Source organism: Mobula birostris, chromosome 18, assembly GCF_030028105.1.
Source record: "Mobula birostris isolate sMobBir1 chromosome 18, sMobBir1.hap1, whole genome shotgun sequence".
NCBI classification, from domain to species: Eukaryota; Metazoa; Chordata; class Chondrichthyes; order Myliobatiformes; family Myliobatidae; genus Mobula; species Mobula birostris.
The window spans coordinates 19,342,679-19,370,417 of NC_092387.1; the positions used below are offsets into that span (position 1 = coordinate 19,342,679).

At 45.3% G+C, this 27,739-nt stretch overlaps 1 protein-coding gene across 1 annotated transcript; it reads right to left on the reverse strand.

Moving 5' to 3' along the window:
• Positions 1 to 3,787: 3,787 nt before the first annotated feature.
• On the reverse strand, positions 3,788 to 11,631 carry LOC140211800 (neuromedin-B-like). The gene is made up of 3 exons (XM_072281947.1): positions 11,469 to 11,631; positions 9,597 to 9,784; positions 3,788 to 3,855 (listed from the first exon to the last, which is right to left on the reverse strand). Exons 1-3 carry the CDS (start codon positions 11,629 to 11,631, stop codon positions 3,799 to 3,801), a joined length of 408 nt encoding a protein of 135 aa, XP_072138048.1. The 3' UTR covers positions 3,788 to 3,798.
• Positions 11,632 to 27,739: the final 16,108 nt, after the last annotated feature.

Sequence of the window (27,739 nt, forward strand, 5' to 3'; positions counted from 1 at the left end):
GCCCACAGAAAGCAAAGTGTAGATGGGTCATATTCTGCATGGAGATTGGTGACCAGTGGTGTGCCTCAGTGATCTGTTCTGGGACCCCTTCTCTTCATGATTCTTATAAGTGACCTGGATGAGGAAGTGGAGGATTAGGTTAGCAAATTTGCTGATGACACAAAGGGTTAGGGTGTTGTGGATAGTGTGGAGGGCTCTCAGAGGTTACAGCGGGACTTCGATAGAATGCAAAACTGGGCTGAGAAGTGGCAGATGGAGCTCAACCCAGATCAGTGTGAGATGGTTCATTTTGGTAGGTCAAATATGATGGAAGAATATAGTATTAATGGTAAACCTCCTTGGCAGTGTGGAGGATCAGCGGGATTTTGGGATCTGAGTCCATAGGGCACTCAAAGCTGCTGTGCAGGTTGACTCTGTGTTTAAGAAGGCATGCGGTGCATTGGCCTTCATCAAATGTGGGATTGAGTTTAGGAGTCAAGAGATACTGTTGCAGCTATATAGGACCCTGGTCAGACCCCACTTGGAGTATTGTACTCAGTTCTGGTAGCTTCACTACAGGAAGGATGTGGAAACCACAGGAAGGGTGCAGAGGAGATTTACGAGGATACAACAGGGTCTTTTTAGAGACTCCTGGATAGGTACATGGAACTTAGAAAAATAGAAGGCTATAGGTAACACTAGGTAATTTCTAAAGTAAGGACCTGTTCGGCACAGCATTGTGGTATGAAGGGCCTGTATTGTGCTGTAGGTTTTCTATGTTTCTATCTGTCCAAATGCCTCTTAAACAATGCTATTTATCTGCAAACTACCACTCTGTGCAAAGAACGCGTCTTGCAAATCTCCTTTAAAATTTCCCCTTGTCACCTTAAATCAATGCTCTTCAGTATTTGACATTTTCACCCTGGGTAAAAGACGCTCACTATATACACCTCAAATAATTTTATCTAGTTCTGTCATGTTGCTGCTCAGTCTCTGATCTTCCAGAGAAAATAATAAAAGTCTGCCAAATTCCTCCTTCTAGCTAATACACTCTAATCCAAACAGCATTCTGGTTAACCTCTCCCACACACTCTCTGTAGTCTCCACATCCTTCTTGTAATGTGGCAACCAGAACTGCACACATCTTCCAAACTGCAATGTAAATGTATTGTATATTCTGCTGGTTCTGCTGGTTTATGTTTTAGTGTGGCGCATAAGTTATAGTCTTTCGTACATTTGACTGTCCATATACATTTAGTGGCCACTTTATTAGTTACACCTGTACACCTGCTCATTAATGCAAATATCTATTTAGCCAATCCCGTGGCAGCAACTTGATGCATGATAGCATGCAGACATGGTCAAGAAGTTCAGTTGTTCAGACCAAATGTCAGAATGGAAATGAAATGTGATCTCAGTGACTTTGACTCTGAAATACTTTGTCGGTGCTGGCTGGGGTGGTTTGAGTATCTCAAAAATTGCAGATCTCCTAGGATTTTCATACACAGCAGTCTGGAGAGTCTACAGAGGATTGTGCAAGAAAAAAACAAAGATTCCGGTGATAGTCAGTTCTGTGGGTGAAAATGCCTTGTTAATGAGAGAGGTCAGTGGAGAATGGCCAGATTGCTTCAAGCTGAGAAGAAGGCGACAGTATCTCAAATAACCACAGATTGCAACAGGGACGTGCTGAAGAATATCTCTGAATGCAAAATGTGCTGAGCCTGAAATGGATGAACTAAGCGGCAGACCACACACGTACACTATTTGGCCACTCTTTTAGATACAGGAGGCACTGTGTGTATAGAATGGCTTGCCGTACGACTCCCATGAGGCAGGTGGTTGTAATGGGCGCTGCAGTAGGTTGTTCTGTGGGATATTCTGGCTGTGCTGATATTCTTCAATCACGCATACACAAAATGAGAAGCTGGGAAGAAGTCAAAGCTTATATGAGCAATACTTCTGCAAATCTGTTGCACTAATGTGATAGTGTTACTGCTGTTTATTTTGTTGTGTAAATTATGTATAATTTATATTCATTTAATTATTTTGGAAGTGATGTTCAATAATTCTGTATTGTACTGTGCTACTGCTGCTGCAAAGAGCTAATTGTCATGGCAATTATATCCTGGGTATGTATGCCCATGAAAATATATTTGAACTTGAACTTTAGTCTATGTATGTATCATGTATAGAAATCACACTGTAATTGGACCCACACAGTATTGAATATTACCGCTGGTGGCGTAGTGGCATCAGCGCTGGACTTCGGGACGAGCGGTCCTGAGTTCGAATCCGGCCGGCTCCCTTGCACGCTCTCCATCCGTGCTAGGTTGAGTGTCAATCTAACAACTCGACCTTGTTTATAAATAATAATAATAAAAAAAACACCTGGAGAGGTATGGGCTCCTCCAGGATTCAGATGCCCAAGACACGGCATACAATGAGCACACGAAAAAAGATCTGTGCAAAAAGCTTGTGATCACGGCGCCCCAATGACTCCACCAGGAGTTAAGGGTGTGCGCACGCGCACACACACCCACACACACACACACACACACACACACACACACTATTGAATATGTACATGTGTACTATAAGCATCACATTTCACTTTGAAGAAAGCACATCGGGATATAGTGTTGCCTTATTTATGAAAAGTTTCCCTGTAACCAGAAAGGCAATGACCCTGTGCTGGAGATAAAGCTGCAAGAAGATATGAATCTGCACTGAGAGTTCAGATCTGCGATTTGGTGTTAAGCAGATTCTGTTGGCAAATGCTGAGTCTGCAAAGCAATATAAGGATGGGGCAACAAACAACAAACAATCAGTCTGAGGAAAACAGTGGGTTGAGTAGAATTTGTGGTGGGGTGAGCGGGGTGGGATGGATCGGAGCCTTAAATGGGTGTGAGAGTGGAGGGTTCTGAGGTGATTAGTGGACTGATGAGGGGGTGGTGAGGGAAGTTGGGTGGATCGAACAAGGGAGGGGAATGGAGGGGGAGTTGGGAGTTACAGGTAGGTGGATGTCAGGAGGATGAAGTTGCAGAGGGAATAGCAAATCTCACAGCTCATCCAAAGATGGCTTCCAAATCAACAGCTGTCAAGAGCTACTTGACCAGTTTTGTGTGTGTGTGTGTGTGTGTCTTTCTGTGTATATGTGAGTGTGCCTCTGTGAAATACATTCTGTGTGTATCTATCTGTAATTGTGTGCATGTGTGCCCCTTTTTGATTTATTAAATTTGGAGAATATAGTGCAGTATAGAATTATAATGAGCATCCAGAACAAAGGCAGACAGTCCCTGCAGCTGATCACGGACCACAGAGTGGACGGGAAAGGTAAAAAGGAAAATCTACTTCATCTATCGAGGCTGGAGCAGTGTTTCACAACTGGCACACTTCACGTGGAAGGATCTGGAGTCACCACAATGAAATTCACAACAACACTGTGATTTTATATTTTCGGGACAAAGGACACCATTTCGTAGGTGAGGCTATGTCAGCAATTCCATTCCTCCAGTCTTCAGCTGTGATCCTGTTTCTCAATCCATTTTCATGGGATTAAATTGGAAGTACTAGTTGCATAAACAATATATTCTTTATTCGCCAAGCATAACCTTGTGGTTACATTAAATGTACTTTAACAATGCAAAACAGTCAGAAAAATACAGAATCCTTCCTCCCTCTTTAATAGATATGGATAAGTGTACAGAAGCAATACATAAAAAATGTGATGGAAATACACTATTGTTAAAACAAAATGTCCACATTCACCATTCGGGTCATCTTGCTCACACCTTCACCAACCATTTTCCTGGATGTTCATCATTTCTTTGTACTTTTACCATATCTCTCAATAATCTTCGTTATTAGTCCTGTTTCCTGGAAAGAAAAATGGAGTGAAGGTGTCACATTCTACATACAGACACGGTGCACCCACTGCGGCTGTGGGCAATGTGCAGTGTAACTGCCTTTAGTGTTTTATACAAGTGGCATACAATATTCCCCAAATATACAATAGAACTGTTGCATTGCACACTTTACATTTCTCACATAAAATAGTTATTTTAATGCAATATATCCAAAACTTTCAAAGGATGCTGCCTGGATTGAAGAGCATGTCTTTTGAAGATCGGTTGAATGAGTGAGGGATTTTCTGTTTGGAGTGTGATGGGGTCCTAAATTACCCCTATGAACTGTGCTCAATTACCCCTACGAATTGTGCTTTTGAAAAGAGAGAGAGAGAGTTATTTAACACCGACATGTCGTTTGAAGAGAGAGAGATGAAGACTAACTGTTGGACTGTCACTTTAAGGCACGAGAAAGAACTGGCTAACTTTTGGATTTCTGCTGAGTTAGAGATGGCTCCGAGCAGCTCGTAATTTGCGATGGTAAACGAAGGCATCATTATTTAATGGACAATCGATGTTATGATTTTTCGGCAGCGTGTTGATACTTCTCAAGGACATTTGCCTGCTTGCATTTCTTACACAGAGAAAGGAAGGAGGAGTTATTTGAGAGACAGTTGGTGCTCAGCACGGGAAGATAAAATAGAAGATCAGATGATATAGACCTCGGACACATGTTCGGACACTGAATGAGCTTTGTAGGTTTTTGGAGGATCGATCAGGCGGAACGATCAGTGGCTCTTGCAGTGAAAAGAAAAGGCAGTGACCGGTGGGGAGTTGTCCATGTATCCACCCTTGCCTGGGTGATAGCTCTAGCACAGAAAATCAGTCCCCATTGTTCACGTCACAGTCGGTGACTTTTAAAGGATTTCAGAGGACAACAAGAAGTTCGGCGGGTTCAGCTCACCTGAAGACTCAAACCTCTCTCTCCCTCTCTCTCTCTCTCCATCGCTACTCAATTCAATACCACGAACTGAACTGAACTTTACTCATCATTGTAAGACTGTATCTTTTTACCCCTAGACTTGAAGAAGCTTGATTTTCATAGACATTCCACACTTACTTTGATATAATCATTGCTAACCTGTTTGATGTATCTATATTTATATTACAGTATTGCGTAGTTACTAATAAATATTATTAGTTAATAGCAATCCTGGACTCCAAAGTGTATTCTATTTCTGCTGGTTCTTTATTCCCATCACGGGGTACGTGACAATATTGGGGGCTCATCCGGGATATGAACAAATTGGGCGGGAGGCTTGTTTGAATTGATTGGGGGAAAGTACCCTTTAGATTTGGTTGCGTGGAAAAACAGCAGAAATTGATGTTGCAGGATTTCTGGGATCACCAAACCCCATGTCCTTGACGAAAGCTAGAAAGTATGAGTTGCGTGACATTGTTAAGGAATTAAAGCTTACAATGGTAAAGAAGGGTATGACTAAGATAGAAACTCAAAGGAAGATAGTTGAATATTATGTTTCGACAAAACAATTTACTGAGGATGTATTGAAAATGTTCGCAGAAGGTAACCTTACTGAGGCTGAGATTCAGCTTCATCTGGAGAAATACAGGCTGGAGACTGAGGATAAGAAAAGACAGCATGAGTTGCAACTGAAACGGCTTGAGGCCGAAGAGGCAGAAAAACAAAGAGAAGAGGCACAAAGACAGAGACAGTTGATAAGGGAGATGTGGCAGCTGAGAGGTTTAATGTTGGACCTTGGTGATTTTACAGCTCGGAAGGGCTTGTTTTGTGTGATGAATTTAAAAGTTGTGTTCCTGATGATGTAAGGGCATACCTAGATGCAGAGGATGCCACTATCTTGCGGGGGTCTGCTAAGAAAGCAGACAAAGAGGTTTTGACCTACGAGCTTGAGTTTACTCCAGATGAGAGTTTGCCAGAGAATAGCTGGGAGGTTCGGGGTGACCTTGAATTTGAAACTGGGACAAGTGATGACAGCCCAGAAGAGGCAGCTGTCCCGATTGCCTGTGTTCAGGTTGTTGAAGTACCTGTGAATTCACAGAGTTCTGAACCTTGTGTTGAAGCTCAGTTAAAGTCTGAGGTGTCTGACTTGGTTGAAAGGGAAAGCAGTTTTTTTTGTGTCAGATGATCTTGGTTCAGTGAATAAGGGGTTAACCTTGGTACCAGTGGAATATGAGGATTCTCAGTCACGTGTATTACACGGTGTTTTAAAAGTTAGTGATGAGGTGAAAATTGATGGGGTAAATTTTACTGAAAGTAATGGGAAAAGTGCTGATCCTGGACTTTTGGATAAAGTGCTGGTTAAGGTTGGATTAGTTACATGACCTTTGACCCTGCTTCCAGGACAAAAGGCTGCTGAGGAAAGTTGTGCTACTCTGTTGAACTTTGTTTGGACATTTGGACACCTGCAAGGTCATCATCATGTTATTCGGTGTGATGTTATGGAAGCAAGTCGAAGTGAAGGTCGTAATCAGATGGAGGGGTTGTTTGGTCTCTTCCATAATGTATACATGATTCTTATAAGCCTGGTGATGGTGCTAAGTTTAGTAAACAATGGAGAAATGTTGACACCTCTCCAAGATAAGGTTGATATAGCTGTTCAACTGATGAGCAAAGCTGTTGCTAGGGAACCACACAGAAAGACAGATGTTTATTTCACATGCGCAGATAATCAAGGTATGTTTAAGCAGCCTGTTGAGGCATATGATAGCAAGACCAGAGGTTTAAATTATGATGATGTGACACTTCTACCTTCCAGATTTCAGCAAGACTTAGAGGGTAGTAAAGCTGAGGAGAGCAAGGAGGAAAGGAAAGGTTAGTCCTTATTGAGGAAGGAATTTATAGAGGAACAAAAGCGTGATTCTGAAATGATAGCTTTCACAGGAGAGGAGGTTCAGAGAGAGTCAATGGGATATTACCTTAAAGATGGGATGTTAATGAGGAAGTGGAGACCAGCCACTGTGCCTGCAAGTCACGTGATGGTTCAGAAAGTTTACAGGGCTGAAATTTTAAACATGGCTCACAGTATGCCGTAAAGTGGATCTCGAGGAAGACAGTGAACAGGATTATGAAGGAATTTTACTGGCCTAGTTTAAGGAATGATGTTGTGAATTTTAACAGGACATGCCGTACCTGTCAAGTTGAGGGGAAATCTAATCAGATTATTCAAGTATCACCACTTAAACTGATACCTGATTTTGGTGAATCTTTTTCTAGGGTCATAGTACATTGTGTAGGCCCATTGCCAAAGACTGCAGCTGGTTGTCAGTATGTGTTAACAATTGTGTGTGCTGTGTCTAGGTTTCCTGAAGCTGTTCCTCTCAGAAACATCCAGGCAAAGACTGGGGTGAAGTTATTCAGTAAGTTTTTCACACTGGTAGATCTGCCCGAAGAAATTCAGTTTGACCAGGGCAGTAACTTTACTTCGAGAACATTCCAGGGGATAGTTAGAGAATTGGAAGCTAGGCACATTGCATATCACACATCTGCATATCACACGGAGTCCAAGGGAGGCTTGGAACAGTTCAACTCAACTCTTAAGACCATGATTAAAGCATATTGTGTGAAAAATGGGAAAAATTGGGATGAGGGGGTTCCCTTCCTCTTATTTATTGTTGTGGATTCGATTCAGAAGGCATTGGAGGGTAGTTTGTTGGAACCTATGTTCAGTTACAGGCCAAAAGGACTTTTGACCCTACTCAGAGAACTATGGTCTGATTTGGAAACGTGTCAGTGTGCTTAATTATGTTTTGAAACTCTGGAAGGGACTTAATAAGATTTGTGTCCTTGCAAAGGGAAGTTTACAGAATGGTCGAATTAAGATAAAACACTTGTTTTTACAGAATTGCAGCTGGGAGAATTGATATGGAATAAAATGGAGTTGTGGAATCTAATAATGGGGTGGAAAAACATGTTTACCCACTGAATCTAGTTTCACCAAGCTGTCAGAATTCCAGTGTTTTGAAAAATGTTACTGATAAGGTGCATCAGTTGGACCCGGACATACAATAGACCTGTTGCATTGCACACCTTACATTTCTCACATAAAATAGTTATTTTAATGCAATATATCCAAAACTTTTAAAGGATGCTGCCTGAATTGGAGAGCATGGTTTTTGAAGATAGGCTGTGTGAGTGAGGGATTTTCTGTTTGGAGCAAAGGAGAATGAGAAGTGACTTGACAGAGGTGTGAAAGATGAGAAGAGGCAGAAATGAAGTGGATAGACAGAAACTTTTCCCAACACAGACATGGCTAATATGATGCGGTGTCATTTTAAGGTGATTAGAGTGAGGCATAGCCGGGACGTCAGAGATAAATTCTTTACACAGACAGTGGTGAGTGCGTGGAATGCCCTGCCAGGGGCAGTGGTAAAGACAGATACACGAGGGCATTTAAGAAATTCTTAGATAGGCACGTGGAGAACAGAAAAGTGGAGGGTTATGTAGGAGGGAAGGGTTAGATTGATCTTGGAGTAGGTTAAAAGGTTGGCCAAGGGGCCTGTACCGTGATGTAATGTTCTATGTTTGACTCCAATTTAAAATGCACTTCACCTATCGTTCAACTTTCTTTTGTGCCCGTGACACGGATTGACTGTTTCTCATTGCACCTGTGCATACGTGTATCACGCCAAAGGAGGAGGATTGAGCATGGGGCCAGTAATTCCATCCATAAAAAAACCCATAGCTACTGAAAAAACGAACAGAAGCACCAAAGACACCATTCTGGGAAGAGGAAGGGTTTTGGAAGATGGGCTACACAGGGGGACAGCTTGAGGGACTGGCCAGGATAGTGTACTCTGGTGGGCTGCCGTCAGCAGCCTGTGTACCAGTAGGGGAGATGTACTGTATATGAACTTGAGCCTGAACAATTAACCGGACTTTGGACACCTACTTTGACCTCAAGTGGCTGAAACAGACCAGCCTCAGACAGGAAATATATGTGGTTTATTTAATGGATATTTCTAACACATGGTACAAAATCAGAATCGGGCAGATGCCAATCACCGTGTACCTCTGAAGGAGCCAGAGTGGGTCGGCAGGCGGAGATCTCCGGGGGGCGTCTGAAGAATGCTTGAAGGCAGGTGCCCGGTAACGCTGACTGACCATCTGAGAGCTGGCAGACTCCACAGACGCAGGTTCGATCCTGACCTCGGGCGCTGAAAGTGTAGGTTTTGTACGTTTCCGTCTGATCAGGTGTGTCATTGTTATTTGTATTGGCTTATTATTGTCACATGTACCGAGTTACAGTGAAAAGCTTGTCTTGCATACTGTTCATACAGATCAAATCACTACACGGTTCATTGAGGTAGAACAAGGTAATACAAAAACGAAGTAGAATGAAGTGTAACAGCTACAGAGAAAGTGCAGTACGGACTTCCCGCCTGTGCTGCAGTTTCCTCCCACGTCTCTCAGACACGCGGGATGAGAAGTTAATTGTGCGATTTAAATTGACCCTAACGAGTTGGTGAGCGGTAGAATCCGGGAGAGCTGGTGGGAATTAAATGATTGAGAATCAAATGGGAGGAAGATGTATCTTTGATGGTTATTGCGGACTCGGGGAAGCTGTCTCGCATCTCTTGTCTCTCCTAAAGGAAGTACCCAACATGTACACATCGATCGGGAAAATATATTGAATACAGGAGAACGGGCGGGTGGATTGGCACCGTTCATACCTCCACCTTCGTCCGCACTGTCCGCTGTATCCTGAAATATATTTGCACTCGCGGCGTTACCTGGGCTCCGGAGCCGTATCTCACTCGGTTCCCTTTTGCTTCTTGGGCCAGGGCGATTTCCAGTATCCTCTGGCTCAGCAGGCTCCCGATAGTTTTGCGTTCTTCGGGAGAGGTGAGAGGAAGTAGCGCCGGAATATCGTCATATACATCTGGATAATCTGACAGGCTCTTCTTTCCCATAAAGTGTCCTGCGACCCAACAATAGAGATTGTCACAGCGGAGTCATCTGGGCTGTGCGCCCTCGTACATCTGGTGTGTTGTCAAATGCATCGTCTCAAAGCAGCCACCCAGTAGAGTCACAGAGACTGAAACAAGCCCTTCGGCCCGTCATCAAGTTCCTATCTTTATGCTAGTCATACCTTAACCCTGCGTTCTCCGACATTGCATTTACAAAGGACGCCGTCGCAGCGTCCATCATCGAGGACCCCCACCACCCAGGCCAATGTCTCTTGTCGCTGCTCCCATCAAGAAGCAGGTATATGAGCCTCAGGTCCAACAACACCAGGTTCAGGAAAAGTTATTACCCTCAACCATAAGGCTCTTGGGCCGGGGGGAATAATATGTTCTCGATATCTATTATTTATTTATTATTATTTTTTCTGTTTTTGTATTTGCATCGTTCATTGTCGTTTACACACTTGAATCATATTGCAGCCTTCAGTTAACCCAAGGAATCTCGGGCGATCACAAGGCGAACATGCGAACTCCACCCAGAGAGCACCGGAGGTCAGGATCGGACCCGGATCTCTGGAGGTGCGATGCAGTTGCTCTTTCCGCTGCACCTCCGTGGTGAGGGGTCAGTTTCCCTGGCGGAACCTTGTTCACCACATGCGGCCCATTTATGGGTTTGGAAGATGAGGTACCACAGGTTTGATTGTTTCTTATCCTCATAACGCCTACACTGCCATCTACTGGCCAGCAACATTCGTACACGGACTCCTTACACTCACCTGGGCGTTGAAAATGGATAACAGGTGGAGGAATGAAGAGAAGAGATAGTACATTTCCAGAGAACGAGGGCGGGACCAGGCCATTCCCTTAGCTGTGCGAAGTACAATTGGTAGTAAAATTAAAAGAGCTTCCAAACTATTCTTGTATTATTTCACGGATAAAATGTTTAACTACTGGTATATTTAACTCAATATTTATCATCTGGTATACTTAAAACATAGATTGAAAAGTTCTTCATTAGTAAGAGCGTCGAAGGATACGGGAATGGAGTTGAGAGGAATAATAAATCAGATACCATCGGATGGTGGAGAAGACTCGATAGGAGAAATGGCCTAATTCTGCCCCAGTGTCTTAATCTCTTACGGTTTTAAATCACGATTTACGAAAAGTTTGGATAAGTAGATGGATGGGAGGGGATGGAGGGCCATGCTCCAGCTGCGGGTCAATAGAACTAGGCAGAATAACAAATTGGCATGGACTAGATGGGCCGAAGGGTCTGCTTCCTTTGCTGTTGTGCTCTGTGACTCTACGGCACTTAAACAAGCTCAAACTGATAACGTACAAACATGGTTAATTTTAAATGATCTACCTTCCCCTTCCCCAGTTTGGATAGGTACTGATTCCGAGTCTCTATTCCCGACTCCATCGAAAGTTTGGAGACCCAAAAGACCGCGGATGCTGGAATTTGGAGCAACACACAAGGTGCATGACACAAGATTCATCAAAGCGTCTCGACCTCAAACGTTCACTGTCGATTTCTCGCCATAGATGCTGGCCGACCTGCTGAGTTCCTCCAGCATCTTAAGCACTGCTCCTAAACATCACCCAACCCTTCCTCCGAATGTAAATGTGAGCCCAACCGGAGATACGACCGCTTCCCCGAGACCCACACTCACTGCACTGGACATGCCGTCCCCTTACCTGTGGCCCACAGATTTCCTCTGGGATTGAATTTAATCTTCGAAACATTGTTGGCTTCTGTAAGATCTAGACTGACCGCGGAGGACACAGACAAGTACGAAAACACAACCAGGTAAGCGAGGAAGCTGAGGTAACCCATCTCGCGGCTGCAGAGAGCTGTCATTCTTGCCTCACACTCTGTCTCTCTCGTTGTCTTTCCTTTTCTCTCCCTGTGGGCAAAGCCTCTCGCGGTTTCCCGGGTTCTGTCTCGCCGCTTCATTGCTCTGTTCTTTTTATACCTTCCCGGGGACGATGGGCGGCGCCCAATCGAATCCTCAGCACGGATGACTAATGCACTGAGGACCAGCTCTGGTCGGTGTTGGGACATCAGAGAGGGAACAAGTGAAATGTGTAGCGAGAGATGGTCGGGCTAATGAGGCAGAAGGGGAGTCTAGTGATCTCTAGGTGAAAATGTGAGTCTCGAGGCGCCGGTTAGACTAGAGACTCCTCTTCGCTTTATTTACTTTCAAATTCTCAACTTCTCGGTTATCTGCGATCGCCCAACTCTCGGAGGAGATGCGTTTGTGCCGGTGTGGGATGGAGCAAGAGCCGGCAACGTCTGCCTTCACGGCAGCTCAGAGACCCATTCGCCCCTCCAGCAGAGAGCTCAGGGCAGAAGGAAGTAATCCAGAATCACCTTGTGTTTGAGACCCTCTATCTCTCTACCACGTCTAAATATAGCGCGGCATCGTGCCAGAAGCGCTGCCCAGAGAGTAAATTATACACAATTACGTCCACTTTTCAACGAGAACAGAACTGTTTGTGTCAGTAGTTCCGATACAGCACTCACCATCCATACCTTCCGATCACGCTGATCTCTGCACATTATTTCAAAATGCGTCTGTGTGGGCAAGTGAATCCTTAATATTACTTTAAAAGCCTCCACGATGCCTATTTTATTTGTTTTATACATCAACCGAGGATGTAGTTCCCCAGATAATTTACATTCTCAATTTCCCGGTGACTCGCGTGAAATCCTTGTGAAACTGTCCCATTTATATCAACTGAGAAAGTAAACGCGGGGCTGGGTGGGGTGATGTTGTTCAGATTAACCATAGTTTACGCTAGATACTACTCACAGATCCCCGTGAAAGTTATATGGTTCGATTATATCTCTCTATCGTTTCCGTACCAGATCTGAGGTGTTTAACTTTTCCTTAAACTGTTAAATAGGTTAAAAATAAACATGACGTCCTTGATAATATTAACTTTTCAGTTGTTCTATGATACGGCACAAGAGAGGTTGATAGGTTCAATGATTTGTGTTTGCAATCCTATTTCCCCCTCCGTTTTCAATTTTAACTTTCGAAGTGCTGTTTAAAATCTAATACCTTTGAAATCTCAAATCGACCCAAAGCTACCTGCAGCCAATGAAATGGTTCCAACATTAGACGCAGGTCGTCAATCAAAACGAGCTTTCGTTGCCCATTTCCGGTTTGCCTTTGAGAGGGCTCGGGAGGAGAGCCTCCTCCTTGAATCGCAAACGTCCATCTGGTGAAGGTGTTCCCACAGTGCTGTTGGGATGGGAAGTAGAGTACTTAGATCCAGCGAAAATCGGGACGGGAAATATATTTACACATCATGGAAGGACTTCGTTAAACTAGAAAGGCTATGTGAGAAGGTCCACGAGCACATTACCCAGGGAGACTGTTTAGACTGGGACAGTTTTCCCTGGAGCCACGGAGGCGGAGGAGTGACCTTATTGACCTTACAGAGGTTGCTGATGTGGGTCATGCAGGGTACTGCGATCACTCGAGCCGAGTACGATATTCTCCAAAAGGCTTGTCTATCGGTGCGTCCTCACGTTTACAATGGCATAGTATACTGGGGGCCCTTCACTGCTGTAGCCTTCCTCTGCCGTTGTGACGTGTCATCATCTCACGCTGCTCTACCGTTGAGGTCTTGGTTGGATCACTATTTGTCCGGAATCTCTCTCTTGATTTTACCGCGATGGGTGACCCTACCCTGAGCTGAGCGCCAGATGGCTAAACTCCAGACGGTATCGCTGTCGGGATGTCAGGAACTCAGAAGCCCCTCCTCCACTGTCTCCTCTAAGCTGCGCGGGTGCGCGGCCGCGCAGTAACTGAAATGCTCCCGCGCACATAGCCTTCGTTGCCGTGCAGCAGGAATTTTTTTTACTGTAATGTGCCACGAGAGGTTGATAGCTTCTTGGTTAGAAAAGGTGTCAAACGTTGTGGGACGAAGGCTGGAGAATGGGGATAATAAACCAGCCATGGTGGAACCGAGGAACAGACTCATTTGGCCGAATGGCCTAATTCTTCCCCTATGATTTATGGTCTCATAAGATCATTCATTCATTCATTCATTATGTGTCGTGTCATATGACGTGGGCGATCATGGTCCTGATCATGGTTGTTCTCAGCTAATTTTTCTTCCGACGTGGTTTGTCTTTGCCATCTTCTGGGCAGTGGTCTTTACAAGAGGGGTGACCCCAGCCATTATCAAAACACTTCAGAGATTGTCTGCTTGACTTGTGCTATGCACCAGCTGCTCATATCACCAACCACCAGCTCTCATGACTTCATGTGACCCTGATGAGTGGGGGTGCTAAGCAGGTGTTATACGTTGCCCAAGGATGACCTGTAGGCTAGCGGAGGGAAGGAATGCCTTACTGTTAGTGAGTAAGAGAATGTCCTACCACCTGAAGTTTATTATCAGATGGAGGGACTTTCCACAGGGCAACGGCCATTGAATTAAGGATTGAGACTGAGGTGAGAATGACCAGGAAGAAGGCACAGAAGTTCACTTCACCAAGGAATGAGGAATAAATGTGTAAAGTCTGCATTCAGTCCCCATTGGAGAAAACCTGCTGATGGAATGTTAGTGAAAACATTTGTGATCCTTAAGCCTGGTTGGAAGACCTCTGCTTCATGGAGCCTTGTTGCTACTTGTTGGAGTAGTCTTTGTGGTATGGATTTGGCTGTTTCCTGGGCCAGCTGAGGTTGCTAGCTGAACTGAGACTCGGAGCTTCCCCGGAGCAGAGATGGAACAATCTGTCGTTCTTTGGTGTTTGTCTCTTCTTGTTCTTGTCATAAGGTGGGGTGGCTGGAGCGGACCCAAGTGCAAGACACAGACACTGAACTGGATACAGGGTGATGGCAAGGACATGCACAGGAAAACCAGGAACCTGGAACAGGACTGTACAAGAGAGCTAGGAGCCGGGGCTTGGACTCCGAGCCAGAGACTGGACAAGGACCCAGTACCTGGGTCTTGCCTCTGGCTCGAACCCCAGAACTAGGCAAGGATGAGCCTTGGCAGGCAGGCAGGACGAGGCTAGAAGCTAGAGGCTAGATACTTGGCTTGGCTTGGCTTGGCAAGAGGCTCGAGACTAGAGACTTGACTTGGTTTGGCAAGAGGCTAGGCACAAGGCTGGAGTCTTCAGGCTTGAGGCTAAGCAGGAGGCCGGAGTCTTCGGGCTTGAGGCTAAGCAGGAGGCTGGAGTCTTTGGGCTTGAGGCCTGGCAGGAGGCTGGAGTCTTCGGGCTTGAGGCCTGGCAGGAGGCTGGAGTCTTCGGGCTTGAGGCCTGGCAGGAGGCTGGAGCCTTCGGGCTTGAGGCCTGGCAGGAGGCTGGAGCCTTCGGGCTTGAGGCTTAGGCAGGAGGCTGGAGCCTTCGGGCTTGAGGCCTGGCAGGAGGTTGGAGCCTTCGGGCATGAGGCTTGGGCAGGAGGCTGGAGTCTTCGGGCTTGAGGCTGGGCAGGAGGCTGGAGTCTTCGGGCTTGAGGCCTGGCAGGAGGCTGGAGCCTTCGGGCTTGAGGCTGGGCAGGAGGCTGGAGTCTTCAGGCTTGAGGCTGGGCAGGAGGCTGGAGCCTTCGGGCTTGAGGCTTAGGCAGGAGGCTGGGCAGGAGGCTGGAGTGTTCAGGCTTGAGGCTAGGCAGGAGGCTGGAGCATTCGGGCTTGAGGCTTAGGCAGGAGGCTGGAGCCTTCGGGCTTGAGGCTGTGCAGGAGGATGGCGCCTTCAGGAGTGAGGCTTGAGGATGGAGCCTTCGGGCTTGAGACGAGGCGAGGCTGGAGGCTGAAGGCAGGAGACTTGAGGCGAGGCTTGGAATCTCCTCCTGGGCAGGGCGCTGTACTCCTGGGCAGGGTGCGGATCTCCTGGGTGGGGTGTGGATCACCACCTGACAGAGGCAAGGGACAGGAAGGGACAGAACCAACCCCAGGTAACGGCAAGATGGCCTGGCTTACCTGGGTGGAGGGAAGGGACAGGAAGGGAGCTAGGTACAGGGTGGCTCCAGGACAAGACTGCAGGCGAGACGAGGCGAGAGTTACCAGCAAGACAAGGCAAGGCTTCTGGCAAAGCAAGGCGAGACGAGAACTTCAGGTGATGCAAGAGTTACCGGCAAGACAAGGCAGGGCTTCAGGCAGAGCAAGGGATACAAGGAGTAAGGACAAGAACAATCCAGCAGCCACACCGGGTCTCTGAAGGTATTTATGCAGCCAGCCCCAACTAGCATCAGCTGCCTCAATTAGAGCTAAACAAGAACAGAAACAGGGTAGACAGGAAAACCTGGAGCAAGGGTCGATGGACCAGTCCATGAACTGGAATATGGACTTCATGGACCGGACCGTGGCAGTTCTCTCCTCTGTGGGGTAAGCCAGGCTGTTTTGCTGTTGCCCTGCGGGGATCTGTCTTGTCTTGTCCTGGTCTCTGTGGGGTAAATCAGGCCGTTTTGCCATTGCCCTGCGGGGGGTATCTGTCTTCTCTTGTCCTTGCCTCTGTTGGGTAAGTCCGGCTGTTCTGCCATTACCTGACAGAGAGACCTGTCCCAGCTTGGTGTGGAGATGAAGTTGAGTCCCGGCTTGTCTTTGGATAAGTCCTTGCTCTATGTCTATGCTCTGTCCTGTCTCATGTTAGTGTCATGTTAAAGATGAGTCCCAGCTTGTCGAAGGATAAGTCTGGGCACTATGTTGATGTTCGGTTCCCAGTCTGTGTCTTGAGATGCAAGAACCCTAGCCCCGACGATCCCACAGCCAAGCTCCAAGAACCCAAGCCTCGAGGATCCCAAGCCAAGCTCCAAGAATCCAAGCCTGGAGGGTCCCAAGCCAAGCTCCAAGAACCCAAGCTTCGAGGATCCCAAGCCAAGCTCAAGAACCAAGACCCCAGCCTGCAGCCACATTCAAGACCCAAGACCCCAGCCTGCAGCCAAGCTCAAGACCCAAGACCCCAGCCTGCAGCCAAGTTCAGGCCTCTAGTCCCCAGCCATGTCCTGTCCTGAAGCTATGTCATGCCCTTGCCTGGTTCTGGGGTCCGAGCCTGAGGCAAGACCCAGGTTCTGGGTCCTTGTCCAGTCTCGGGCTCGGAGTCCAAGCCTTGTCTCCTAGTCCATGGTCTCTAGACCTGGTCCCGCTTTCCCTAGCCCAAGTCTGCATTCTTGTCCCCGCTCTTTGCCTGATTCCTGTCACGTCCCTACTCTAGTCAAGTCCTGTTCCTTATACTTCAGTGTTTGTGTCTCGCAATTAGGTCCGTTCCCAGCACTCCCACTGTGATAAAACAGGACTTTTCAGAAGGAATAAGCTGGGTGGAATACTAGAAATAAATTGAAAAACACAGCAAGTTGAGATTAGGATGAACTGTACGATTGTTTCAACAAGGAAAAATGGTGTAGTGTAGATCAACCCCTGAAACATATAAAGTTCCCAGGAGTACTGACAAAATTGATGGTGAAGGGGATATTTCTCCTGGTGGGGCTATTATAAACTTGATGTGAGGGCACAATTACAGAATAATGGGTTGCCCAATGAAAAAAGAGATCAACTTGTCTCAGAAGGTCACAATTCTCTTGAATTCTTTACCCCAAAGAGCCGTGAAGGCAAAGTCATTAAATAAACTCAAAAACCAGATATGAACAGATATATCAGCTTCAAAGCCAAGAAGAGATATAGGGGCCAAGCAGGATGATGGTGTCGAGGACAGGATTAGATCAGTCATCATCTTACTGAGTGCTGCGGCAGGATGAAGGGGGTGGTGGTCTTCTTCTGTTTCTGACATCAGTTTTGGAAGTGGTGAGGGAGGGGCTGGAGCTGGGTGACTCTGCAGGGAATTAACTTCTGACCTTCTACAGACGCGGACTGGAGAGTATTCTGACTGGTTGCATCATGGCCTGGTATGGAAACACCATTGCCCATAAGCAGAAAAGCAGTGGATGCAGCCCAATCCATCACAGGAAAAGCCCTCCCCACCACTGAGCACAGTTGCAGCTGGCAATTCCACAGGAAAGCAGCATCCATCATCCAAGACCCCCATGATCCACGCTGTGCTCTCTTCTTGTTGCTGCCATTGGGAAGGAGCCTCAGGACCCACACCACCAGGTTCAGGGACAGTTACTCCTGCTCAACCATCGGGCTCCTGAACAGGCATAGACAACCTCGCTCACCTCAACTCTGAACTGATCTCACAAACTATCCACTTATTTTCAATGACTCTACAAATCATGTTCTCAATATTATTTATTTATGTGTTTGTTCGTTTATTTGTTTATCTTGTATTTGCACTGTTTGTTTACCTCTGCACTTTGGTTATTTGTCTGTCTTTCTTTGTGCATAGTTTTTCATTACTTAACCCAGTTGTGTTTCTTTGTATCCAATGTGAATGCCTGCAACAAAAGGAATCTTGGTTGTGGGGTAGTATGTTGTGGCATGTACGTACTTCGATAATAAATTTACTTTAAACTTTGCTATCTGAAAGACTGAAGTGATTGATGATGCCAGTCAGCACTGGGTAATACAATAGGTGGGTGATGTCCCAGCAGGGGACGGCTTGTGGAAGGATGTAGGCTGGAGGCGGGAGGGAACATGAAAGCAGGAATTAGGTATGGAATTAAGAGACAGCAGAGCTGGTGTCAGGTGCTATAGATAAGAATGAACTACAACTGAGTGGAGAGATATTTTCTTTGGTGCACAAGAGGATGATTAGATTAGATTACTAGATTAGATGGGATTATTTGTACCCTTAGCATGAGACTAAACTCTGGATGACAGAGAGAAATACCACATAATACTGTAACCCTCTCACCAGGGCCCATGCACATTTGGCTTGTTAGCCAACTCTGCTAAAAGCTCTGTGGCTCAGCAGTGAGAAGGCCACCTCTGACAAACTATGTATGGGTCTGGGTTTGGTATGATTTGGGGTTCAACCAAGCAGGAATATCATGATGGTTCAATAAATGGAACCACGTTTTGAGAAAATGCTGTGTAAAGAAAAGAAATTAAGATGGTCCATTATAGGTAAAACAGTGCAATGTGCACACAAACATTGGAGATCATACTGGAGTAGTCAGGGTGTATTTCTCACTCAAGCGCTGGACCCACAGTCTGCCTGAAGGAAGCTGCCAAATTCTGAACTCCCCTCGAAGAGCATCTCGAAAGAATTGGCTCTCACAAGAGGATTGGCCCTTTTTGCTTGGAGCCGTTCACCTGCACAAAGCACTTCTTGCAACAGGGACTCTCCTTCCAATGGCATTCAGTGGCATCTTCCCCTGTGCCCCTCTCCGCAGCTCACGCCAAAGACCCCGAACCAGACTATTGTCCTTCAGAAAACTCTTCCCCACGGCTCTCTAGAACCAGGATCCTGAATGGCTGACACACATTCCTAAGTTAGACAACGTGGCTTATTTTCTTTGGCCAAAGCCAAAGCACTCTTTCCAGCATGGCACACTGCTTTTAAACGGCTAATATAAAGGACCTCACTGCATTGCAGTAGAAATCTTTACTGGGGCATTACAATTCTGTAAACAAATATGTAGTTTATTGTGAGATCCTTTCCTGTCACACCTGTATTCTGTTGTCGAAGTTCTTGTAACATTTGTCATACCTAGAGATTATGCTAAGAGTATAATAGCAATGTCTACTTCTATGACATTCGAAATGTTATGTTGGAAATTTGTGATTCAGCTTTTCCACCACTTAGAGGTAAATTGCCTCTTCTGCCTGCTGCAAAAAAAAAGTGACTAAATGTGAGAACAAATATTGCAGATATTCCCTATTGATTCCCTGTTGATCTTGGGTGTGACAAACGCACTTCACTTTTAATTCAGAAAGTCTGTGCTTATGCAATTCCAAAGGTATAATGACAAAAATCTACTTTGACACCCTAGTGCTATGCTGAGGCACCGTGACACTGTCAGAGGTGCTGCCTTTCAGCTAAAACACTTATCAATGGTAACTGAACATGGAAGAACCCATAACACTATTTGAAAATGAGCTGGAAGATTTTCCTCAGTGTCCACTCTCCATTGGATGCTGGGAAATTCAGGTGTTCTGTGATTATGAACATCATGCCACAGATGCAAATTCTTTGTTTTAATCTTTCAGTTTATGAATGAATTATGTGGAACACAAATGAGTTGCAACTTAATTCCAGTTGCTCATGACTAATATCATTTATTTACATTGTTATCCTGTGCCTAGTAAATATGATCTTGGTAAGGTATGTACTCAATTGTTGGGGTCTTATATGGAACAGGTGCAGGTGGACAATCTCTGATAATGGCTAGGGTCACCCGTCTTGTAAAGACACTGCCCAGAAGAAGGCAATGGCGAACCACTTCTGGAGAAAAGTTTGCCAAGCACAATCATGATCATGGGGCAATGATCGCCCTTGTCATCTGACATGGTGCATGATGAATGTAAGATGATGATGCAGGCTATTAAAACCCTTGAACCTGGTCGACTGCTCAATTAGATCCGAACCTCAGTTCCATTCACTAGCTTCTTCCTGCACCAGGGGACATTCGACGTTGTTCAATTAACCAAAAACCTACATGCCTTTGAGTTGCCGGATAACATTGGGGCACACGGTCTCAACCCACACAGAGACAGGGAGAATGTGGAAGCTAACAGCCCTGGAGGTCAGGATTGAACCCGTCATCTCTGGTGCTGTGCGATAGCACCTCTGCACCTCTGTGTCATTCATTCATCAAGTGCCGTGTCGTATGACGGAGATAATCAAGGTCTTGACCATGATTGTTGTTCAAAATTTTTTCTACAGAAGTGATTTGCCATTACCTTCTTCTGGAGAGTGTGTTTACAAGATGGCTGACCCCAACCATCAGCAATACTCTTCAGTGATTGTCTGCCTGGCATCAGTGATCACATAACCAGGACTTGTAATGTACACCAGCTGCTCATACAACCATCCAGCACCTGTTTCTGTGGCTTCACCTGACCCTGATCGAGAGTGTAAGCAGGTGCTACCCCTTGCACAAGGGTGACCCGCAGGCTGGCAGAGGGAAGGAGCAGCTTATCACCCGTCCTTTGGTAGAGACAGATCTCCACCCCAGCACCCAGTCTCTGTGTCACCTTCTCATTATTTTCAACCTTGAATCTGTGACTTCTTTGTCTTCTGAATTATGGAGACCACAAGCTTATCTGTCCTCATGTTTATAATCTTAGCGTCAATTTGAAATCTGTCTTGCGCCTTTTTCACGATTAATACTTTATTTTCAGAATGTGGTGCCCAGAACCAATCTCAATTCAAACTGCATTTTGCACCAAATCTTAACATATCATCCTCTTGTGGTTTAGGAGATTTTTCCAAACAAAATAAAAACAGTATATGCGTGCCAACTCCTCTGTAAATATCAGATGAGAAGGAAAAGACATGAGAGACTGCTGAACAAGGAACAGAATCCTGGAATAACTCCTGATGCAGGGTCTCGAATCGAATCATGGACATACTCCACCTTCTCCACAGACGCTGCTTAACCTACTGAGTGTTTCCAACGTTCAGCTTATGTTTGTATCAAACTCAAAGGAATCTCTCTAGAATTGTGAGATTTATTCTGAAAACACATGGAGGACAAACACGAGAATATCTGTAGATGCTGGAAATCCAATGCAAAACACATATAAGAGGCTAGAGGAACACACACAAAAGACTATAGGTAATCCAAAATTTATCAATGCTCATTTTTAATATATCCAATGACTTGGCCTCCACAGCCACCTGTGGCAATGAATTCCACACATTCACTAGCCTCTAACTGAAGAAATTCCTCTTTACCTCTGTTCTAAAGGAACATCCTTGTATTCTGAGGCTGCGCCCTCTGGTTCTAGACTCTCCCACTATTGGAAACACTCTCTTTATGTCCACTATCTAGGCCTTTCAATATTCAGTAGGTGGGTAGGTTTTGGTGGAAAGAGAAACCAGTTCAGATGAAGAGTCATGATCCAAAATGTTACCGGTCCTCTTCTTTCCACAGATGCTGCCTAACCCATTGAATTCCTCCAGCATCTTGTTGGTTCCTCCATATTCCAGCGTCTGCAGTCTCTTGTGCCTTTATCCAATAAATACTTTGGGACAATAACAATATTCTCTCTACTTTTTTGAGCCAACCTTTGCTCTGAGCAAGAACTTTTTACACAGCCTGAAAACTGTGCAACACTTTAATAAAACATTATAAAAGAAAATTCCAGCTGCTAACCAACAAAGGCTACATATGCAGGCACATTTCTGTTACACCCACTCAGCTTAGATGAAACAGTGGTTAATAACCCTTCCTGAGAACGGGGGAAGCTCAGAGATGGTTGTACTCAAGGATGAAGCCACCTGCCCTGGACATCAGAGATGCTAAGTGATGCCAAGTCCACCACATTGACTCACTCAGTATGACCCGTTGCATGGGGGACATCATTTCTCTACTTGTTATCCCAGGATTTGTATTGACATTTGAATTTTCAGGCTTTGGTTCCACATGAAAGACTGGGCACTTCACATGTTTCTATAACAGATGTCCACGTCTTTGAATACTACCACCTGCATCTTTCTTCAAGTGATCAAGGAGGTAGAAAGTTGCATGAGTCAGATTTGTTCCTTAAACTCATATTTCAAGAACCAACTGATGCAGCTCAGCTCCTTCCCTTCATTCCCATTCACTGCATTCAGCAGACCCAATATCCCATAACGTACACGCACTCAAGGAAGAGAGAAATATCCACTGCTTTTTAATGTTGTATTTTATATTGACTTTGATTTACAGGGTTCCTTAACATTTTTGTAGCGGGATTTGTAGTGGGGATAAACTCCCACTTCCTAGTTAATGCTCCCAATGGCAGGCATCTAAAGTAGCCTCTGACAACCATGTCCAGCTCCTGGCCTTCACGTGTGCTTAGTTACTGAGCCTGGCAGAACCGTTTCTACTGACAGGAGAAGGGGCAAAGCAGGGTTACTGTTGCCTTAAACCAGTTGCTTTGAGCAGATGGGGCTTATCAGCCATGGTTGGCAACTCACCCAGGAGAAAGGAAACTCTGATGTTAAACCTCTGCTGCCTTGCGACTGTACCCACTCATGGGGAAGGCTTTGGGACTAATCCCTGAGGAACAATCTGGGGCTGGATTCCCTAAGGCAGTCCTACATTGAGTTCAATGCTGACTGGCAACTCCTGTGATGCTGCTGGTGCCAAACTGTATCGGTCTCTGCTGTACCTGTGGTCTCATCAGATGTGTGGAGAGAGGGAGCCTGTTTCAGGGCAGCAGCTTCCTGTCCTTGTTGTACTGCCCTGGGCTTACGTATCATGTAGATAGCTGGGATGCAACATCCGTGGTCGACCTTGACCAACGGAGGCCAAGATTGGGTTGTAGGTATTGCTGTGTTATTCCTGACAATTGATTAGACAAGGAGCATTCATTGGAGTCACGTATCTGTCAGTAGTACATAGACTGGATTGAGATCTTCAGCCCACAATGTCTGTTACAACCGTGATACCAATCAAAACCAATCCCCCTTACCTGCACATTGTCTATATCTCCCACCCTCTGCCTGTTCATACATCCTGTACTTGATCTGGTATTGGGAAATGAACCTGGTCAGGTGTCAGATCTCTCAGTGGGAGAGCATTTTGGAGATGGTGATCACAATTCTATCTCCTTTACCATAGCATTGGAGAGGGATAGGAACAGGCAAGTTTGGAAAGTGTTTAATTGGAGTAAGGGGAAATATGAGTCTATCAGGCAGAAACTTGGAAGCATAAATTGGGAACTGATGTTCTCAAGGAAATGTACCGCAGAAATGTGGCAAATCTTCAGGGGATGTTTGCGTGGAGTTCTGTATAGGTGCGTTCCAATGAGACAGGAAAAGGATGGTAGGGTACAGGAAGCGTGGTGTACAAAGGCTGTTGTAAATCTAGTCAAGAAGAAAAGAAGAGCTTAAAAAAGATTCAAAAAACTAGGTAATGATAGAGATCTAGAAGATCATAAGGCTAGCAGGAAGGAACTTAAGAATGAAATTGGGAGAGTCAGAAGGGGCCATGAAAAGGCTTTGGCAGAGAGGATTAAGGAAAACCCCAAGGCATTCTACAAGTATGTGAAGAGCAAAAAGATATGACGTGAGAGAATAGGACCAATCAAGTGTGACAGTGGGGACGTGTGTATGGAACTGGAGGAGATAGCAGAGGTACTTAATGAATACTTTGCTTCAGTATTCACTACCGAAAAGGATCTTGGCGATTGCAGGGATGACTTACAGTGGACTGAAAAGCTTGAGCATATAGATATTAAGAAAGAGGATGTGCTGGAACTTTTGGAAAGCATCAAATTGGAGAAATCACCGGGACCAGACGAGATGTAACCCAGGCTACTGTGGGAGGTGGGTGAGGAGATTGCTGAGCCTCTGGCAATGACCTTTGCATCATCAATGAAGACGGGAGAGGTTCTGGAGGATTGAATGGTTGCAGATGTTGTTCCCTTATTCAAGAAAGGGAGTAGTGGTAGCCCAGGAAATTATAGACCAGAGATTCTTACTTCAGTGGTTGGTAAGTTGAAGGAAAAGATCCTGAGAGGCAGGATTTACGAACATTTGAAGATAATGTGATTAGAAACAGTCAGCATGGCTTTGTCAAATGCAGGTTGTGCCTTACGAACCTGATTGAATTTTTTGAGAATGTGACTAAACATATTGATGAGGTTAGAGCAGTAGATGTAGTGTATATGGATTTCAGCAAGGCATTTGATAAAGTACCCCATGCCAGGCTTATTGAGAAAGTAATGAGGCATAGGATCCCAGGGGACATTACTTCATGGATTCAGAATTGGCTTGCCCACAGAAAACAAAGAGTAGATAGGTCATATTCTGCATGGAGATTGGTGACCAGTGGTGTGCCTCAGTGATCTGTTCTGGGACCCCTCATTTCGTGATTCTTATAAGTGTCCTGGATGAGGAAGTGGAGGGATAGGTTAGCAAATCTGCTGATGACACAAAGGGTGGGGGTGTTGTGGATAGTGTGGAGGGCTGTCAGAGATTACAGCGGGACATCAATAGCATGCAAAACTGGGCTGAGAAGTGGCAGATGGAGCTCAACCCATATAAGTGTGAGATGGTTCATTTTGGTAGGTCAAATATGATGGAAGAATATGGTATTAATGATAAACCTCCTTGGCAGTGTGGAGGATCAGAGGGATATTGGGGTCTGAGTCCATAGGACACTCAAAGCTGCTATGCAGGTTGACTCTGTGTTTAAGAAGGCGTATGGTGTATTGGCCTTCATCAAATATGGGATTGAGTTTAGGAGCCAAGAGGTAATGTTGCAGCTATATAGGACCCTGGTCAGACCCCACTTGGAGTACTGTACTCAGTTCTAGTAGCCTCACTACAGGAAGGATGTGGAAACCATAGAAAGGGTGCAGAGGAGATTTACAAGGATACAAAAGGGTCATTTTAGAGACTCCTGGATAGGTACATGGAGCTTAGAAAAATAGAGAGCTATAGGTAACATGAGGTAATTTCTAAAGTAATGACCAGTTCAGCACAGCATTCTGGGACGAATGACCTGTATTGTGCAGTAGGTTTGCTATGTTTCTATCTGTTGATGCACATTTGGTGGCTACTTTATTAGTTACACCTATACACCTGCTCATTAATGCAAATATCTATGTAGCCAATCCCGTGGCAGCAACTCGATGCATGAAAGCATGCAGACATGGTCAAGAAGTTCAGTTGTTGTTCAGACCAAATGTCAGAATGGAGATGAAATGTGATCTCAGTGACTTTGACTGTGAAATATTTTGTTGGTGCCCGACGGGAAGGTTTGAGTGTCTGAAAAGCTGCAGATCTCCTAGGATTTTCATACACAACAGTTTGGAGAGTCTACAGAGGATTGTGCAAAAAGAAAAACAGAAAGATTCCAGTGATAGTCAGTTCTATGGGTGAAAATGCTTTGTTAATGAGAGAGGTCAGTGGAGAATGGCCAGATTGCTTCAAGCTGACAGGAAGGCAAAAGTATATCAAATAACCACACATTGCAACAGGGACGTGCTGAAGAATATCTCGGAATGCAAAATGTGCCGAGCTTGAATTGTGAACTACAGCGGCAGACCACACACATACACTCACTGGCCACTCTCTTAGATACAGGAGGCACTGTGTGTATAGAATGGCTTGCCGTACGACTCCCATGAGGCAGGTGGTTGTAATGGGCGCTGCAGTAGGTTGTTCTGTGGGATATTCTGGCTGTGCTGATATTCTTCAATCACGCATACACAAACTGAGAAGCTGGGAAGAAGTCAAAGCTTATATGAGCAATACTTCTGCAAATCTGTTGCACTAATGTGATAGTGTTACTGCTGTTTATTTTGTTGTGTAAATTATGTATAATTTATATTCATTTAATTATTTTGGAAGTGATGTTCAATAATTCTGTATTGTACTGTGCTACTGCTGCTGCAAAGAGCTAATTGTCATGGCAATTATATCCTGGGTATGTATGCCCATGAAAATATATTTGAACTTGAACTTTAGTCTATGTATGTATCATGTATAGAAATCACACTGTAATTGGACCCACACAGTATTGAATATTACCGCTGGTGGCGTAGTGGCAATCAGCGCTGGACTTCGGGACGAGCGGTCCTGAGTTCGAATCCGGCTGGCTCCCTTGCACGCTCTCCATCCGTGCTAGGTTGAGTGTCAATCTAACAACTCGACCTTGTTTATAAATAATAATAATAAAAAAAACACCTGGAGAGGTATGGGCTCCTCCAGGATTCAGATGCCCAAGACACGGCATACAATGAGCACACGAAAAAAGATCTGTGCAAAAAGCTTGTGATCACGGCGCCCCAATGACTCCACCAGGAGTTAAGGGTGTGCACGCGCGCGCACACACACACACACACACACACACACACACACACACACACACACACACTATTGAATATGTACATGTGTACTATAAGCATCACATTCCACTTTGAAGAAAGCACATCGGGATATAGTGTTGCCTTATTTATGAAAAGTTTCCCTGTAACCAGAAAGGCAATGACCCTGTGCTGGAGATAAAGCTGCAAGAAGATATGAATCTGCACTGAGAATTCAGATCTGCGATTTGGTGTTAAGCAGATTCTGTTGGCAAATGCTGAGTCTGCAAAGCAATATAAGGATGGGGCAACAAACAATCAGTCTGAGGAAAGCAGTGGGTTGAGTAGAATTTGTGGTGGGGTGAGCGGGGTGGGATGGATCGGAGCCTTAAATGGGTGTGAGAGTGGAGGGGGATTAGCCAGAGTAAGGAGGAGAGGAGGCAGGGTTCTGAGGTGATTAGTGGACTGATGAGGGGGTGGTGAGGGAAGTTGGGTGGATCGAACAAGGGAGGGGAATGGAGGGGGAGTTGGGAGTTACAGGTAGGTGGATGTCAGGAGGATGAAGTTGCAGAGGGAATAGCAAATCTCACAGCTCATCCAAAGATGGCTTCCAAATCAACAGCTGTCAAGAGCTACTTGACCAGTTTTGTGTGTGTGTGTGTGTGTGTGTGTGTGTGTGTGTGTCTTTCTGTGTATATGTGAGTGTGCCTCTGTGAAATACATTCTGTGTGTATCTATCTGTAATTGTGTGCATGTGTGCCCCTTTTTGATTTATTAAATTTGGAGAATATAGTGCAGTATAGAATTATAATGAGCATCCAGAACAAAGGCAGACAGTCCCTGCAGCTGATCACGGACCACAGAGTGGACAGGAAAGGTAAAAAGGAAAATCTACTTCATCTATCGAGGCTGGAGCAGTGTTTCACAACTGGAACACTCCACGTGGAAGGATCTGGAGTTACCACAATGAAATTCACAACAACACTGTGATTTTATATTTTCAGGACAAAGGACACCATTTCGTAGGTGAGGCTATGTCAGCAATTCCATTCCTCCAGTCTTCAGCTGTGATCCTGTTTCTCAATCCATTTTCATGGGATTAAATTGGAAGTACTAGTTGCATAAACAATATATTCTTTATTCGCCAA

What these genes read in the sequence shown, in the direction of transcription:
- LOC140211800 (XM_072281947.1), bottom strand. Translation starts at nt 11,631, where the DNA reads ATGACAGCTCTCTGCAGCCGCGAGATGGGTTACCTCAGCTTCCTCGCT. An exon ending in AGGAAATCTGTGGGCCACAG is followed by an intron (nt 9,785 to 11,468) that starts GTAAGGGGACGG and finishes GTTGGGTCGCAG; the next exon opens with GACACTTTATGGGAAAGAAG. An exon ending in GATACGGCTCCGGAGCCCAG is followed by an intron (nt 3,856 to 9,596) that starts GTAACGCCGCGA and finishes TTTTCTTTCCAG; the next exon opens with GAAACAGGACTAATAACGAA.